An 18,347-nucleotide genomic window follows, 5' to 3' on the forward strand; every position below is an offset into this window, starting at 1 on the left:
CTGAATCTAATCTGCAAGTGTCTGTACACGCAAAGTTACACACACACACACACACACGCACACACACACACACGCACACACACAGACACACACACACGCACACACACAGACACACACACACGCACACACACACACACGCACATGCACACACAGACACACACGCACACACACACACACGCACACGCACACACACAGGCACACACACACACGCACACACACACGCACACACACACGCACACACACAGACACACACACACACATGCACACACACAGACACACACACACAGACCAAGCACTAGTGCTAGTCTGGGAGAGAGAAAGAAGGTGATGGAGAATCAACTAAGCAGCCTTTATTTTCTTATTCACTTCTTTTGTGACCATGTGATTTATTTCAATTCTAAGTGTGTATATGTGTTGGAGTATGTGCATGCGTGTGATGGTGTTCTGCTGAGGATTCCCAAAAACATTTAATGCACTTATTTATTTAAAGGATAACACCAACCCACCAGATTTTTTTTTAAATTTCACAGTAGAACCAAAAACAAAGGAAATAAAGATAAAGATGTGTTTAACTAGTTATTGAGAGCAAGATGCTTGAATTAATTACCATTTCATAATTCAAATGACGAAACACAATTATTTTGTTCAGGATGCATATGAAACTGCAGCCCAGGCACCTTAATTTGAGGCTATTACATGTGTTTGTTTGTTTTTTTAAATCAAAAGAGGGCTTGGGAAATACCAGCCACTGTATGAGGCTAATTCTATGTTACACATTTTAGGACCAGACTGAGAGTCTGTGAACTGTGATGTTTTCGGTACAAGTGCTGTGTTCAGATGTTCACTGATGGACCTTTGGTTGGTTGTCTTTCTCATACAGCCTCTTTAATGAACCACCTGTCTCTGTGTCCACTTTCCACATGTACACACAGAGCAGGGATTTTCAGTATTAGACAAGGAGCATGAGTGCATTACACAGATCAGCGTTATTTCTGCTCTGATGCTAAAATGCAGGGTGGCTCAGTCCAGAGTGGAGAAGACAGAAGGAGTCTATATTTCATACAGCTCGGGAGGGGTTTTCTAACAACGGTCACGCCATAAAGCATTGTACTTCCTTACAGCTCCTCGAAGTGCGAACACAGCGATGCCGGTTCCATAAGACAGAGTGTAGACTGCAGAGCAGACAATAGGAACCAAGGTTCTGTTAGATAGCTTTCACATGGCATGTTATGACTCATTCTTAAAGATAGACATTCATTTTTCACAATATTGCTGGAAAGGTTTCTGTCAAGACATTTCTGCATTGTCCTGTCAATGAACCTACTGGTTGTTGATTACCTGTTAATTATTTTATTTTGATTAAACTCAGTTCAGTTCACTGAATTTGGCTGAATTTATTATGTGTGTGCAAGTGTACCATATAAAGAAGCATATAGCTTGTTAGATGTAGGAGAAACTAAACTCTTGCATGTTTCTTTCATTTTAGCTCTTGTACATCCTGTTAATGTAAAAGAAGCTCTACTGGTTATCCCTCAGACTACACATCAGCGAGAGCGTGGGTGACAGCAGGCATGCAGACATGACATGAGTAAAGTGAGTAAAGCAGAGAAAACTGGAGTCATACCATGGTAAGATCTGAGATGTAAGATTGCCACCAGCAGAGCAAAAGTAAAACCCCATACTGCATCTGGGGAAGAGCAAAGAACACAGAAAGATGAGAGAAGAAAAAAATGACAGTAGCAGTTTAATGTTTAATGTTATGCGTTTTAATATACATTTTTTAATGTTTACTTAGATTTTTAAATGATTATTCATTTTATGGCTTTATGCTTGCTAGTATTGGGTTAGCGTTACCCCTCCTGTGGAAAGGTGGACCTTTGCATTTTTTAGTGTGTGGGGGCAAACCTGAAACAGACAGGAATGTAACATCTTCAGTACCTTGGGGTGTTGAAGCAAGGATGCACAGAACCCTGTCTGGGAGCCACAGCACTGCCCTGATTAGGGTTTTCCCTGCTCTATGCCACCAATTCCAAGCAGGCATGTTAGAGGCATAGAGATGCTTAACTGTAGTATGCTGGTGTCTACTGTTTGAACTGAGGAATGCGGCCTCAAAAAAGGTTAAGGTCGCACATGTCCTCCCTTCATTACTTCATGAGATGCTGAACAACTGCGCTTCACTAAACAAATATGGGTCATAGAACATGTGTTCTGACTTTAAAGGAAACATATTTGTTCTCACCGCAGGTCACACCCACACACTCAAAGGCAAACACAAAGAACACTGCAAGGATGGCTGGCATCACCACGGCTGGAGAGATAACAGGAAATGATCACTCGCATCAAGACAAATACAGGTCTTATCTGTAATGAGTGGCACGCAAGTTCCTGGTTTTATCAATTGTTTGTCTCGTGTACCTCCTCCACAGGGAGGTGGGTGAGGTGGAGGTTCTCCTGGACGGGGATAGTCAAGTGTACCTCAACCCAGTCAGCACCACGCACTCCCCTTCCTCCCTGCATTTTCTTGAGTTTATTTTACTTTCCCAGGAGTGTGGCGGGCCAAGCTGTGTGCTCTAGTGCCCCCACCCTTTCAGTTCTATCCCCTTCCCTGTACTGGTTACATATTTTTCGTTGGCTTCTGTCATTCTTCTGCACTCCCCTTTCCATGCACAGCCTCATCTGCATTTGGGTCCATCTAGGAGGTCCCTCGCTCCTAGGGGCACTAGGGGCACAGTCTCACTAATGATCACCCTGACAGCCTTAATGCCCCATTATCATAAGAAAACAGAAAGTGTGTTGTCACGTTCAGAAAAGAAAGTGAATTGGACTAAAAAAGACAATAAAGAGAAAGTTGGTGTTGCTAACTGGAAAACTGCAAACTATAAGGTATAGGTTTAACTTAAATATTATATTCTAACATCACAGCAACATTATAAGTAGCCCACTCAACACACTCAGATGAGATAAATTGGCATTCTGTTTACAATGTTTGCATGGTTGATATTTACGGGGTCAATTTTTTAATGGTCCTAATGCCATAAAGCACAGTGTCCAATCTGCCTAACGTTGAGGACTTTGAGCCCATGTCAACACTCACAGTAGTATGGCCTGTAGAATCCCATTCCACACCCAAGCCCAAAGCAGATAGCAAAGAAATGATAAAATTTGTCTGAAATAAATCAACAAACAAAAATATTTAGTCACACAAAAGGCAATGGAGCAAGTAGAGCAAAGTTCTAGGAACACCAAGGTGCATTTTTTTTGTTTCCCAGGGAACATACACTGAGACATACTGATAAATATATGCAAGTCACTCTGCATAAGAGCATCTGCCAAATGCTGTAAATGTAGGTACATTTTTGATTCATTTTAAAAACAAATCATTATCCTTTCATCGAAAAGCAACTTACAGTGATGGTAGAAATCCAGAATGCTGTGGTCTCCATCCTGAAATCAATAATATTGTCTTTTTAGGTGTTTCTTGTTTTAGGTATAATTTTTCATAGTGTGTGGACCTATGAGTATCTGAACTCTTACCATGGAGGACCTCCTGCTTTGCTGTCAAGATGATGACAGTGTGCTCAAGTGATACCTGGATAGCAGAATAAGTAACTAGCAAAACTGACATTACGGTTAGTCACGTTATTGACTTTGGTGCGTTTAGGCCATGTGACAAAGGAAGTGGAAAGTCCCAGATGTACATTTCTCTTTCATATTCAAGGAATATCAGTGAATTCTCTCTAACTGTAAATATGTCATTTTACAAAATGGATCTGTACATTCTGTACATTGTGTACATATATATACCCAACCATATACATTGTACATTGTGTATATAATCATAATATACATATATTGTACATACATTGTTAATATATTTTGTATATATATAGATATATATTTCTTTATGCACCCCTGTTTTTTTTCCTCAGTTTGGACAGAGCACTCTCAACCATTTCACTGCGAGTTACACTGTGTAGCACTATGTATATGACAAATAAATCAAACTTGAACTTGAACTTGAACAGTGTTTATATTTGTTCAGATGGAGCCAGATGTATTCAGTGCAGGTAGTAATTAAACAATTTTAAATGCTATTTTAGGCCTCGCAGCATTCATATTTATGGAATCAGCATTTTTAGGCAGGGTATAGTTTAACAATGGTGAAATGTGTGTCAGTAAGTCACTTCACAGTGGGAAAACATTTTTCACAAGCAATAAAAAATGAATTTGTTCATTAAAAAAAAAAAACAGTTGCACAGTCAAAGATTTGACTACACATGCCTAAAAACATGTTATGATAATCCATGCTTTAAATGCATAACCTTGTTTACAGTAAACATATTTTCATTATGTGTGCTTTATATGCACTTTAAGAAAACTTCGTAAGAGTTTCTATAAATGAAAGTATAAGTCTTATAAACAATAAGGAAACTGTCAAACAGGGGCTTTCATTTCCAAATGTCTAAGTCAATTACAATAGTACAGGTCAGGCTGCAGTCGAGTTTCTTGACTCGTCAACCCAACTAAGGCCTATCGAAGTGCGACAGCAGCGGCAGACTTCAGCCAGCAGGTGGCAGCAGAAATGCGTTTCAGTCGCTCACTTTTATGCAGTGGCTGTTCAAAACTGACGGCTCAGGGAAAAGACGCAAGGCATCCTGCTGACGGTCGTCTTCGCCTACAAACCGCCAGGCATGTCGGGTCTTGTAGTTCATGCGCAGCTTTTTCCTCACAGTTGACTCCATAGTGAACTTCATTCTCCAGCAGGGGTGCTCAGGGTCGCGAATCTCGTCGTTTTCCAGATGATCTCAGTGTTGGACCCCCCTCCCTACCAGGGTGACACAGACTAACGGAGGAAATTATGGGCTTTCTTTAACACAACGGGAGTCATGACATGGAGAATACGTTGCTGAATGCTGGAGGTTTCTCGCGTGTTCACTGTTCTCTGCGTAACGGCAAGGAAATGTACCGTAAGCCGAAAATATTTAAATGTTAATTTAATGACTGGCGAAAAGGATTTGACGGGCCAGGTCCGCTTTCGCCTCCGCTAGACTCCCCGGCAGGGCAGGATGTCTGGGGACGAGGAGGGTTACCCCGAGGCGCAGCTGGTGACAGAAGCCGGACCCAACTGGCTCCGGGCCGAGATTGAGCGCCTGTCCCGTGAGCTGGGCGAGACGAGCCGGGAGAAGATCCAGGCGGCGGAGTACGGGCTGGTGGTTCTGGAGGAGAAGCAGCAGTTAAAGCAACGATACGACGAACTAGAAAGCGAGTATGAAGCCGTTCGGCAAGAACTGGACCAGCTCAGGGAGGTGAGGATCTCTCCGATTATTACTGTGTTAATAATTTTGCTTATATTTAATTTTTGGGGTAGCTACTAGGAAGCAAGGAAAAATCAAATGACCAACAGTAGTCTGAGCTCTGCATTGTTTGCCTCCGCTGCCCTGCTCTCATGTACTAGCAGAAAAGGAGCTTGTACGAGAATCGGTTAAAACACGTACTCCAGAGGTTTCATCTAAATGAATTACATTTGTTAGATTCAGCAGTGAGCTAAAGACTACGGCTTGGTTTAGTGATGCAGAGATTGAAGAGTCTAATACCACAGTGGCAGAGCTAAACGGTTTAAGGTTGGCAAAGTGCTTATTACGCACATTAAGAGGTGAAATCGATGAAGAATGGGACACAATCACACAAACGAACAATTCTTAACACCTTTTAAAGCATAGACGTTTCGGATCGTAAGGAAACGAATATACACAGAAAATAAATTGCCACTGCTGCTAGTAACCTTCCTTTAAAATGGGAGAAATATGGTCTAGACTATATTTTATAGGCTTATGTCTAGTTTCTTCCATATGCCTTTGGTCAACACTTGCACTCACACAGACGGCCTGGACTACAATACTGTTGTACAAGCAAGTGCAATGCTACAAGCTGCAATGTCTCATCAATAAAGAAGTAAGTGTGATTGAATAGTTGATTGATCCTTTAATTGGATTTTTACAGGAATTTGATAGGAAATATAAAAAAACCATGAAAATTATCAATCGAATCCAGTTGTTCAAATTTAATATTTTAAAAAGCTGCAATATATGTAAAATTAATTATTTAAGTTATTAAGCAAAATGGAGCTATTTGTTGGAATATTTATTGAGATCCTGAGTGAGCCATATAAATAAGTCAGCACTGTAAAAGCAATCTCAGACTTGTTCTCCAGACCAAACCAACGCAGCTCACCCTGTTCCGAGGTGTGTGTGGGTGACAGACTTTAAAAAGACCACAACAAAGGACTTCCTTGTTGTGTGCTACCAGAGGCTAAGCAGGATGTTCATATTTGTTCTTCTGTTGGTGTGCGAGTGAATTATTTTAATAACTTTTAAAGGGAAGTTTGATTAATTGATTGAGGTTGTATCTCCGAAATATGTCTACTGAACACTGAATATTATCATTACAATTTCCATAGTCCTATAAAATGCTGTTCCTGCACATATTTAAATGTTGTACTCTGTGCCCCAAATCCCTGGACCCTGTGATGACGTTGTCTTAGTGATGAACACACTTGGACTCTTTCTGTTATGCTACAGACTTAACCATAACCACTCAGACTGACTTTATTTATCTTAAGGGTCCAAAATTGCTTATGTCATGATAAAGTTTTCAGAGAATGCGTTTGAGTCTAGTGCCACTTAGTAATGGGCTAAGTAATATATCTCTCTCTGTCTCTCTTTGTCTCTGTCGCTCCCTCTTGATCATGTGTATGACACAAGCACAAACACACACACACACACACACACACACACACACACACACACACACACACACACATACATACATACATATCCATCAAGCTCAGTGTCGATCCATAGCCATTGTTTTGACAGTGGCTTGCAATGACCTGCATAAACTCCAACCTTCTCTAAATGGAGCACTTTCTAAATAAAGGGGCAAATCTGTGGTGGTGGAAAGAGGATCTGTGACAAAATCAAGCTAAAAAAAACCCCTTGTGGCTGGAGCCTTTGCTGTAGCTCAGCCCTGCAACTGGGACTCTGCCACCCAGAGTTTACAGCATGTGCGCAGGATCGTACAGAGTAGAATGGCATGCTGAAGAACATTCACAACTAATGAATTATGTGTCAAAACAAAATAAAACCACATTTTGTTAAATAATTCTGTGCAGATGTAAATCTGACTTTATTCCATACTTGGTAGGCAAGATAGTTTTGAGTACCACACCTCAAATGTAAATTAATTTAACTGTAAATTGTGTACTTGCAAAAGATACCTCAGTTCATTTAATAATTAATACTAAGTTACACAACCAGCTATAAATGTAAATGTAAATCAAGTAACTTCATTTATTTGAGTAAATCATGGTCTCTATTAAATTTAGAACAATTCAAATGAGTCAAGCCAGGCGCTTTCTGTTGACAATTTGAGAAGCACAGTTTTTGCAGTGCAGTGTGACTGTGGGTATGATGACACTGGTGAGGTTGAATGCTTAACTGGACTCACCCAATGTTGTTAGTGCCTATAACAACACACACCACATTCACATGTCATATGCACATGCACCTATCGCACACAGCATTTACTCTATACTGCAGACTAACTTAACACACACACTTTTAGATCCCAGGGTCACAGAAACTGTTGGCATGATGCGAGCTACATATATCTTATATAGCTGCACAATGAAATCTGGCATTCAGTTTATTTAAAAAAATATTTGGTTTCACTGTTTTGTGTGAATTTAATTGCAATATGTTAGCATCTGGGTGTTTTCAGTAGAGACTAGAGTCTTGGGCAGTCATTTATGTAATTGTTGTAACTGTTCAGCTCTCTTACCTCATACTTTTTGTTTTGCTGTGCTTTTATGTTTTGAAATAAATGTAGGAAATAGAACTACCCTGAGAAGAAGTGAAAAACCATTGGAATGCCACCCAATAGAAAGTGCCCAGGATGTGAACTCCACCAATAGAAGGTGTCCACCACTGTACAGAGGCTGGAATACAGGGGTATTCCAGCCAGTGAGCTGGGAACTGGTTCTGCCTCATTTTAATGTCTTGGCTGTAGACTGTAGGTTTTTATAGGGCCCAGACCTATGTAAAGAGTAAGTACATATAAATATTCAAGGTTTTGGAATTGTTCAGGCTTGGGCCACAGATAATTTTGAAGTCCTTTAAGGTTCAGAATAAATCAGGAACTAAGAAATGTACTGAATGTTGTAGGCTGCCTGAGCAACAGTTTCCTGACACAGTTTAGATCAGGGAGTTGATGAAAACCCTAGAATTGTAGGATGGAGCTGGTGTTTGGTAGAGCATTCAAACCACAAGAAACTTAAATTTGCATCTGTAGCATAAAACCTATTATTCTGCTCTCAGAATCATCTCAGAGTGGTGCCATGTTTGCATATACACTACATCCACATGCACACACCCTTCTGATCACCACTCCAGTTATATTTATGCTGAAACGGGCACAAGCACGTTTTTTATCTTACAGGTATCTGAGGCAGGGACGTATCACTCTTCTTGACCTATGGTTTGCCACTGCATAAAAAGTTATTAATGGTATCAATGGTCATATATACTTATCATTACTTATTATCAGATGCTTTGTTCACGGCGATGGGTGAATGCGTTGTATCAGCCCCCTTTTTATCTTTGTACTTTTCTAACCTGATTTCCATTTCAATCATTTGTTCTGTCTCCCTCTTATTTTACTTAGTGGACAACAGGTTTTTAAATGTATAAAAAAATGCTAGACTTCTTTATGTGCATATTGAACCTGGGTAAGTGATATGAAGTGATTTGAGATGCACTGCAAGGATGTCACAAATGAACCTTAATCTCCATTCATTGCATGGTCTTTGTGTCTGTCATTGTTGAGCAAAAATGTGCTTATATTTTTTACAAAAAAAAAAAAAAAAAAAAAGGATGAAAAGGTGTGTGTGTGTGTGTGTGTGTGAGGGACAGAGAGAAAGGAGGGATTTGTGTTGGGAGATGGGAAGGGAGGAAGTAAGGGTGGGACAAAGAACAAAAAGAGGCACGATATTGAGAGAAATAGTGGGGGTGGAAGCAGGGGTCTCCTGGGAGGTGATTGGAAGGAACAATTGAGACAGACAGAAGGAAGAGGCTGTTAGGGAGAGTATGAATTGAGGTGGGGAAGGAAGGACTCATGCGAATAGGAGGTGGTGAAAAAGGAGGAGTGAGAGGGAGAAAGAGACAGGGGAGGAGAACGCGGAGGACGCGGGTTATAGCCCATGTATTTTTATTTGTTCAGTTTTATTTGTTCAATTTTTGCCTCTGGATAGTTCATTACCAGTGACCATGTGGTTTATGGGTGCGTGGGGGTGAGTGGGTGGGATTGAGGTCATCTGATTTCTCAGGGGGCACATTTGACTTCCTTCCCAGTCAGGCTGTCTGACTTTGTAGTGCGTGCTTTGGAGAATAATCTGTATGATAATTCATAGATCTGCATGAAGACAGGCAAAAGGCTAATTAAAATAGTTGAAGAGTATTTTATCCACTCGTTAAGGGTTGAGCAGTACGTTTTTTTGACTGCAATTGTGGGAACTGCCGTACTTCACCTGTATTTGATTGATTATCTGATTAATCTCTGGAACAGTTTGATGCTTTGTAGAGTTGTTTAGATGTCAGAGCAAGGAGGAGCTCCTTCTGATTAATTCTTGTTTCTTGTTCATGAGCTGTAGAGCTAACCCCTTCCATTGGCTTAGCAGTGGTACTACAAAGGCATCCTTATGTTATAAAATCATAGTGTGTTTTTAAGCACTGGTAACACTCAGAAGCAGATGTTTGTTTGTATATCCTGGAGGCATGCATACTGGAAGACAGTAAGATCAGTCACAAGATCTAAGATTTACTTAGATGCATTTGTCCATGTGTTATAGTGCAAAATTGCCATTAAATACCCAGTGTTACAGTGCAAAAAAATGCTCATAGATTTGCCAAAGACATTCTCCATCTTCAGCATACTTAAAATGATCAGTTTGTTAAAAGATATGATTTTTCCTCCAAAACTTGATAACTTGTTTTCAGCAAATCAAGTTAACACTTAACGGTGAAAGAATGTATTAGCAACAAATATGGTCCTGGCTCATCTATAGTTTGAGACCGTACAATGCGTTGTACTTGCCTACACTGTCAGTGAAGTTTATTGTGTCTCTGTGCTCATGCGGACAGGCATATGGCCAGGCCCACTCTGCCCACAGGAAGGTGGCGGAGGATGGGGAGAGTCGGGAGGAGTCCCTGATCCTGGAGTCAGCATCCAAGGAGGCATATTACGAGCAGAGGGTGCAGGAGCTGCAGGCAGAGGTGCGGCAGACCAAGGCCGCACTTACCAGCAGTCAGAGCGAGAACGAACGGCTGACCAGCCTCTCGCTGGAGATGAAAGAGGTGAGTGGGGCATGGGAGGGACTTGAGGCTGGTGGGGTTTGAGGAACAGGCCAGTAACACAGGCTTTATACATTGTAATGAGTTAGGAAAACTTCACTTCCTTGGATAAAATATAGAATTTGGTCATTAATAAAATACAATTTGATCTTTTGGAGGTAAAATATTAGTTGATCAATATTTAAATAAGATATAAGTCTAATTATGAATCAAAGTATTTCTGTATGTTATCTGGTGAACCTTCTGTACAAATAAAGACATAGTAAATGAATGTAAATGATTTAAATGTGTCATATGCTTCCCATAAACCCTTTCTCTGTCTGCTTTTCAGAATAACGAGCTGGGGGAATTGCAGCGCTCTCGTCTCCGTGATGACATTAGAGAGTATAAGATCAGAGAGTCCCGGCTGCTGCAGGACTGCACTGAGCTGGAGGAGGAGAACATCAGCCTGCAAAAGCAAGTCTCAGTGCTGAAACAGGGCCAGGTGAGGCAACCTGACTACTCAGACAGGGCCAGGTGAGGCAACCTGACTACTCAAACAGGGCCAGGTGAGGCAACCTGACTACTCAAACAGGGCCAGGTGAGGCAACCTGACTACTCAAACAGGGCCAGGTGAGGCAACCTGACTACTCAGACAGGGCCAGGTGAGGCAACCTGACTACTCAGACAGGGCCAGGTGAGGCAACCTGACTACTCAGACAGGGCCAGGTGAGGCAACCTGACTACTCAGACAGGGCCAGGTGAGGCAACCTGACTACTCAGACAGGGCCAGGTGAGGCAACCTGACTACTCAAACAGGGCCAGGTGAGGCAACCTGACTACTCAGACAGGGCCAGGTGAGGCAACCTCACTGCTCAAACAGGGCCAGGTGGGGCAACCTCACTACTCAAACAGGGCCAGACTAGACAGCCTCACTACTCAAACTCTCACTACACAAACAGAGCCTGAATTAGCACTTTGAGTGTTCACACAGGGCCAGGTGGGATACTCTCAGAGGTGGTCACAACTAATATTGCTGTTTACTTAAAGCAATGGTTTGGCCAAAAAAATTCTACTTACTCTAAGTGTAGTCAAGCAGACATGTTTATTGTCAAATGTTTCCTTTTTTGTTTTGCACTGGAGCTTCAAGTCTCCTGTAGATAATAAATAATGGTCTAATAATCTCCATGACATAGTTAAGGTACATAGTGTAATATCAGAGATCTGTATTCACTAAATTTAAGGAAATTGTTATTTAAGCTACTGTAAACATTAACATTACAGTGTTAAGTTATATGGAAAAATGTGTATTGGAGTATTTTGCATATTTGCAAACCTATATTATGTGTTAGCTACATTAGCCTCATGAGTTTAATACTAAGATAAAGAAGTAATTGAAGGTACCAGACATCAGCTGGCCTACACTTGGGGTGAGAATTTTTTTTTACAAACCACTGTAATAAAATGTAAATAATAATGGTCAGAGTTGAGAAACAACAACAAAAAAAAGTTTTCACAATTGTTGGTTTTCCTGATGGCTTTTCTGTAGAGTCTTGCACAACCTACTGAAACTGATATGAAATTCACAGGAAACTAAATAAAGCAGTAGCATGCAACTGTGTGTGAACCTCTAAAATGTAGAAATTCGACTGCCAGATTGACATATGGTACTGTGAAGTCCCATTTATCAGTTTAGCTTGTGCAAAAGAGCTGTAATATCATTTGTATATCTGCCCATTACATTTGTAATTATAAATATGTATAACAATGGAAAAATCATGGCTCAAAATCATTGGTTTCCATAGCTGCAAAATCAGGGTTACAGGATTGCTTCCCATTGTCTTTACAAATGGTTATTCATGTTAAGCATAGGTGATTTGTTTAATAGGCAAAAGAATGTGTGGACTGAGAAAATTTTTTCATGACCACTGATCTGTGTGAGTGCAGGTGGAGTTTGAGGGTCTGAAACATGAGAACCGGAGGCTGGAGGAAGAGGCACAGTACCTCAACAGCCAGCTAGACGATGCCATCCGGCTGCGTGAGATCGCAGAGCGCCAGCTGACCGAGGCTCTGGAGACAGTCAAGACTGAGCGTGAGCAGAAGACGGCCCTTCGCAAAGAGCTAACGCATCACATGACTCTGGGTGACTCTCTCCTCGCTGGCTCATTGGATGGACTCAAACTGGGCATAGACGAGCCCAACAATGATGACATCATGCGCGCCTTTGAAAACGGCTTCGTCAAAGTGGCTGACGGTGATGAGGACAACAGGTCGTCTACGCCCAAGAAGGGCGAGAAGTTCCGGCCGGCACCAAGCCTGGTGGATGACCTGCTGAGTGAGCTGAATATTTCGGAGATCCAGAAACTTAAACAGCAGCTCCTACAGGTGGAAACAGTTAAAAATTGGTCAATGCTAAATGCAACCTCTTTATTAGATTTTTTTTCACAATCTATTTAAGAGGAAAATTACATTAGGCACTGCTTGTTATTAAATAAAAACTCTCTCTCTGTTTGTCTCCCTGTCCCCCCCATCTCAGGTGGAGCGGGAGAAGGTGGCTCTCCTCGCCACTCTCCAGGACTCCCAGAAGCAGCTGGAGCAGGCGCGTGGGGCGCTGGCCCAGCAGCAGGAGGCCGTGGTGCGCCTGAGCGATGACCTGGGGGTCATGCGACGCCTGCAGGCCGCCAAGGAGCGACACTCTGCACTGGACAGTGAGAGGGAGCGGGACAGCCACGAGGAGGGAGACACCGACTACTATGAGCTGGACATCCATGGGCCCGAGATCCTGCGCTGCAAGTACGAGGTGGCCATCACTGAGGCCAGCGAGCTAAGGGAGGAGCTAAAGCTTCTGAAGGCGGAGCATGACGAGGTAAGGTAGTGTCAGAGGTTTCAGTGTGTGGACTGCAAGTTGTGCGTATGGAGTGCGAGTTGTTTTTAGATTGCATATCTCAATTGCTACGTTTGTTTGTGTTTAGAAAACATTGTGGCTTCTGTAATACATAAAGGTTCAAGAAGTTTGAAATAGTATTTGGGAATACCACACTGGCTCTAAACGCTGATTCCTATTGTTGGTTTTAAGTTTTGTTGTTAGCCTTATGTAGATGCTGTCACTTTAAACAATCATAATCCAAAATGACAGTGGTAGAGCTTTTATTGCAAGATAATTTCAACTTGTTATGAAGATAAATGTGTCACTATCCCTTATTATGCTTTACACATCATCTTAGCTGCCCTGTGCCCTGTACTGGCAATTCCTAGTACTGAGCCACTACATTTCTTTGTTATTTGCTGATACCTAAACATTGCACATGAAATAATCCATTCCATCTTTCATCTTATGAAAGATTTCATCTTATGAAACATTAAATGTCTCTCTGTGCCTCCCTGGCCTAGGTGAAGGTGGAGCACGCGGAGGTACGCGTGCGGTTGGAGAGCCAGGTGCGTGAGCTGAGTGGCCAGGTGTCCGAACTAGAGGGCTTGGGCCGGGCAGAGCAGGAGCAGGTGGCACGGCTGCAGCAGGAGCTGCAGGAGGCCAGCGCGCTCGCTGGCCAGTCTCAGGGTGCGCTGGGCGTGGCCCAGGACGAGCTGGTGGCCTTCAGTGAGGAGCTGGCCAACCTCTACCACCATGTCTGTATGTGCAACAACGAGACGCCCAGCCGTGTCATGCTCGACTTCTACAAAGAGGGCAAAGGCAAGGCAGGGCATACTCCCGGCGGTCCTGATGTGGCGCCGGCCACAGAGACGGCCGGCGGCGGCGTCTCCGCAACATGCCCTGCCCGTGAGGACTCCAGGAAGGAGTCCATGGATGTGTACAACCTGGTTACGATCATCCGGGACCAGATCCAACACCTGCAGCAGGCGGTGGACCGCACCACGGAGCTGTCACGGCAACGCGTGGCGTCACTGGAACTGGCGGCTTTGGCCGATAAGGACCAGACAGCCTGCATGGAGGAGATCCTGAAGCTCAAGTCCCTGCTGAGCACCAAGCGGGAACAGATCGCTACTCTCAGGGCTGTGCTCAAAGCCAACAAACAGGTGAGTAGCAAAGGCTGTGTTTGTGTTTGTCTGTATGGGTGTGTGCATGCACATACATGCTAAATATTATGTTCTACACCAACAAATATTATATTCTACACCAACAAAGATGTGTCTGTGTGCCAGGTTAGACTAAGAAAATGTATTCCAGTTCCTTATGTTGGATTGACTGAAAATTGGAGTGTTTAAAAATGAAAAGAATTATAAGTTTACAGAGGAGATGGTGGCTTCTGTAAGTGTTAAGGTGATTAGTATTTTCTGTGTGACAATATGTAATATCAAACCCTAAAAGAACTATTATAATTGCTTATTAATATTTAGTATGAATATTGGAGCATGTTATTATTATGTGTGTTTGTCTCTGTATATGATGCAGTTTACAAACCCACCATAAACAATGTTTATTATCACAAAAAAATATAACTATGAGCACCGTTATAAGACTAGGCACCAATAGAACATTCGGACTCAAGCCATCTTCTCCTCCTCTGCAGACTGCTGAGGTGGCTCTGGCCAACCTGAAAAGCAAGTACGACAATGAGAAGGCCATCGTCACGGAGACGATGATGAAGCTGAGGAACGAGCTAAAGGCTCTTAAAGAGGACGCGGCCACCTTCTCCTCCCTCAGAGCCATGTTTGCCACCAGGTACAAAAAATAAATTAAAATACAGCCTTTCAATCTGGCTACACACACATGCTCACAGTCACTCACAGCCACTGGCTGGCTTTGCACCAGGACCAAGTTATCAATGGCATGCACGACTTTAATGCAGAAATCCCTCTCTCCCCCTCTACTCTTTCTCTCTGTACATCTGTCCCATCACTCACCATCACCATTCACCCCTTTTTTCTGCCTTTCTCCCTCTACCCATTCCTTCCTTCCTCTCTAGGTGCGATGAGTATGTGACTCAGTTAGACGACATGCAGAGACAGCTTGCGGCAGCCGAGGATGAGAAGAAGACGCTGAACTCCCTGCTGCGCATGGCCATCCAGCAGAAGCTTGCTCTCACCCAACGCCTAGAGGACCTGGAGTTCGACCACGAGCAGGCCCGCAGGGGTGGGGCCAGCGTGGGGGCCTCCGCCCGCCCAAAAGGCCCCTTTGCACGCGGCAAGGGGCCCTCCTTTTCCTCCAGCCCTCACGTAAGTCCCAGCCTGCCATGCAGAAGCCGCCCACAGCCCCGGTGCCTTTTGGGTGGCCCGGTGCATTTTTGTAGTGAGAAGCACAAGATCATGTATGACTGAGATGCGCTGCCACTGTGGTTGGATTTCGTTACTACGCTTGCCATCTGAGCCAATCCGTGGGTACTTCATTGCTGAGTGACTAACCATCTCCATCTGGTGTTTCATTACTCCACACAACTAACTGTCCTTCGCCGTCGATGCTTCATTGTTGGTTTTGGCTAAACATCTTGAATGCAATGTGGTTCATCGCTGCTGTCAGGCAAAACATGATCAACTTACCAGCTACCATCACTGTTTTTCAGTATTTTCATTCACTGTGTTGTTGTGTCATATCTCATGCGCATCATCACCTTCACTTACATAGTTATGGGTCACTGCTGTGGGTAATTAAAAAGAAAGGTATCAACCCAGAGTAAACCTGTAGATTTTGTATGTTCCGTTTTGACTGTATTCCTCATCTTGATTCTGTAAGTTTAAAACTGCTCTGCAGTGAGCCACATCTCTGTTTCTGCCCTGCTATAACCAAGCTTAGCATATGCTGAATGTCTTATTCAGCACCAGTCAGTGCTTGCTTGTTAATCCTTAAACTGAGTGTCAGTGGAAATTATTCTGTAATCCAGGGGTCAGATGTCCTTTACTGAGCCTTGTAGTGCCATAGTGTGTACAGTGGGCAGTTTACAGCCAGCATTGTAATTATGTGGTACCTCATTAGCCTAAAGTAATCAGCTCTCTCGTGTCTAAACTTTATTGACTAGAGGAACTGAATTTTTTATTTTTTATTTTTGTAAATAGAGAAGAAGATTTTTATGCATCCTGGTTGTTCCAAATGGCAACCTTGAAAGGAGTTGACCTTGAAATGGCTATTTTTTTCAGTAGTGAAATTCATATGTAGAGTTGGGCAAGGTTATTAAATTCTGGAAATGTCACAACACTACACAACCTGTTCTAACACACCTGCTTCAACTGTCCAAGATTTCTCCAACTAGAGTTTGTTGTGGATTAAGTTATCGTGTCCATGGAAAATAACTAACAAGCACCCTGGGAAAAGATTCAGGTGTTAAAAGGCTTTACTCTGCATGCCATTCATTACATCCACAAATACTTGCAAGTGATCATTTTTCTGTAGTCCATCCAATTGCATGAAAAAAAGTGTCTCCAGTGCTTTGTGTTGACTTAACCTGTCTGGTTATTCCACTAGTGGCATAAGACATAGTGTGTATTTTTTATGTAGTCATTAACTGATAAAATGCATCTTTGTATAAATTGTAATGTATTTCTAATTCATATCTATAATATCTATAATATTGAGTGGTTAATATTATGGATTGTACAGTAATTCTAATATATTGTTTAATCTGCTTTTAATCTTACAGTAATTTTAGTTTCCATGAAGATTGCCCTCAAAGTGGTTAGTCCATGACTGCAACTCCTCATGCCATTGACAGCCCTGCTCCAGAAGGCTTCAACACACACACAGTTCTGGTCCTTCCCTACATTAGTTACGGAACTGGTATTTATATTTATTGGCAGCCAAAAAAGCGAAACGACACTGCAGTCATCAACACGTTCTGTTTAGTTTAATTGCACTTTTCACCCATTACTCAGCATTATGTAAAGGATGCATATTTCAGTATTTACCACTTCTTAAATTCTAAGTATTTAATATAAATGATAATATAAGTATGCTTTTAATAGTATTATGGTTTCTTGCTTGTCATGTTCTGAGGAAAACCCAGGGAAAAAGTACTTACAAATTCTGTAAATTTATGTATTTGTTTTAATAGCCAGACTGAACAATTCATTGTCATCCTTTTTAACTAGTTAGTTTGTAGACCCAATACAAAACAATTACTCCATAAAGCTTTGGAGTGTATCAGAGTGGATTACAGAATTGCTGGCTTCAGTACAAGTAAAAAGAAATCATTTCCAGATTAGAAGAATGTTGGTGCTCCTCTCCTTGGGAAGTATATGGAATAGGTCAGAACTTTTTGTAACAGAAACGTTCATACCAGAGGAAGTGTTTTTTTGTTTTTGTTTTTCCCCCCCATTAAAGACCATTTGTGCCTTTTTTGAAGCTATTTACATATTTTATAAGGAATTAGACAGCAAAAGGCTCTTGTTTTCTGTAAATTTGTCTTGTAACCATGGTACATAACTCAGTGCTTTCTAACGTGCTATCAAATACTGTCAGTCTATGTAAACGTAATTTACACATGTCAAATGGAATGTTTTCATTACTTACCTTCTTCATTATGAAGAAAATGTTACGCTCTCAGAGAAAAGAAAAAGGGCTGTTCACTCACTACAGGACGGTTTAACCATTTCAAAATACCGTTTGTCACAACAGTGAAAAGTTGCATCCCCCATCCCACCGTAGCCCACGAGTTTGTTTTTCAGACAGCGCTTACTGACCATCCAGGATAGGAACGACGATTTTGCAGTATTTTTTACACATGAAATGACCACGTATTCATTCATGACACTTACGTGTACGTCTGTGTGCATTAAGATGAGTGATGTGTATTTTTATTGCTAGCTATAAAGTTGAAGTTTGTGTTGCTAATGGGAAACAAAACTTTTATTTTTTCTTCTTTTGTGATACATTTCAAGGGCAAGTTACCAGGCTAGCTAACACTAGCTTGTATGAGCCATAATTCATTTTGTCGAGGTTCTCATCTTGCACAATAAACCGTACTAAATATTCATTTTGCGATGTATTTATTTCCTTGTTTTTTCGTTGAAACATAT

General features: G+C 42.0%; 2 protein-coding genes across 3 annotated transcripts; one reads left to right on the forward strand and one right to left on the reverse strand.

The window, feature by feature from the left end:
* Positions 1 to 412: 412 nt before the first annotated feature.
* On the reverse strand, positions 413 to 3,621 carry LOC145653104 (uncharacterized). 2 transcript variants are annotated; one of them, XM_081705665.1, is made up of 7 exons: positions 3,535 to 3,621; positions 3,408 to 3,444; positions 3,095 to 3,166; positions 2,240 to 2,308; positions 1,855 to 1,905; positions 1,625 to 1,687; positions 413 to 1,172 (listed from the first exon to the last, which is right to left on the reverse strand). In XM_081705665.1, exons 1-7 carry the CDS (start codon positions 3,535 to 3,537, stop codon positions 1,081 to 1,083), a joined length of 387 nt encoding a protein of 128 aa, XP_081561791.1. In that variant the 5' UTR covers positions 3,538 to 3,621; the 3' UTR covers positions 413 to 1,080. The 2 variants fall into 2 exon arrangements, with proteins under 2 accessions (XP_081561791.1, XP_081561792.1); XM_081705666.1 differs by lacking the exon at positions 2,240 to 2,308.
* A 1,138-nt stretch (positions 3,622 to 4,759) lies between these two features.
* bicd2b (BICD cargo adaptor 2b) lies at positions 4,760 to 18,304 on the forward strand. Its single transcript, XM_081705173.1, has 9 exons — positions 4,760 to 5,306; positions 10,197 to 10,409; positions 10,738 to 10,890; positions 12,333 to 12,770; positions 12,922 to 13,251; positions 13,776 to 14,417; positions 14,912 to 15,063; positions 15,308 to 15,557; positions 16,973 to 18,304. Exons 1-9 carry the CDS (start codon positions 5,067 to 5,069, stop codon positions 16,973 to 16,975), a joined length of 2,421 nt encoding a protein of 806 aa, XP_081561299.1. The 5' UTR covers positions 4,760 to 5,066; the 3' UTR covers positions 16,976 to 18,304.
* Positions 18,305 to 18,347: the final 43 nt, after the last annotated feature.

The sequence above is a fragment of the Electrophorus electricus genome, chromosome 22 (assembly GCF_041902795.1).
Source record: "Electrophorus electricus isolate QZ-2024a chromosome 22, ASM4190279v1, whole genome shotgun sequence".
NCBI classification, from domain to species: Eukaryota; Metazoa; Chordata; class Actinopteri; order Gymnotiformes; family Gymnotidae; genus Electrophorus; species Electrophorus electricus.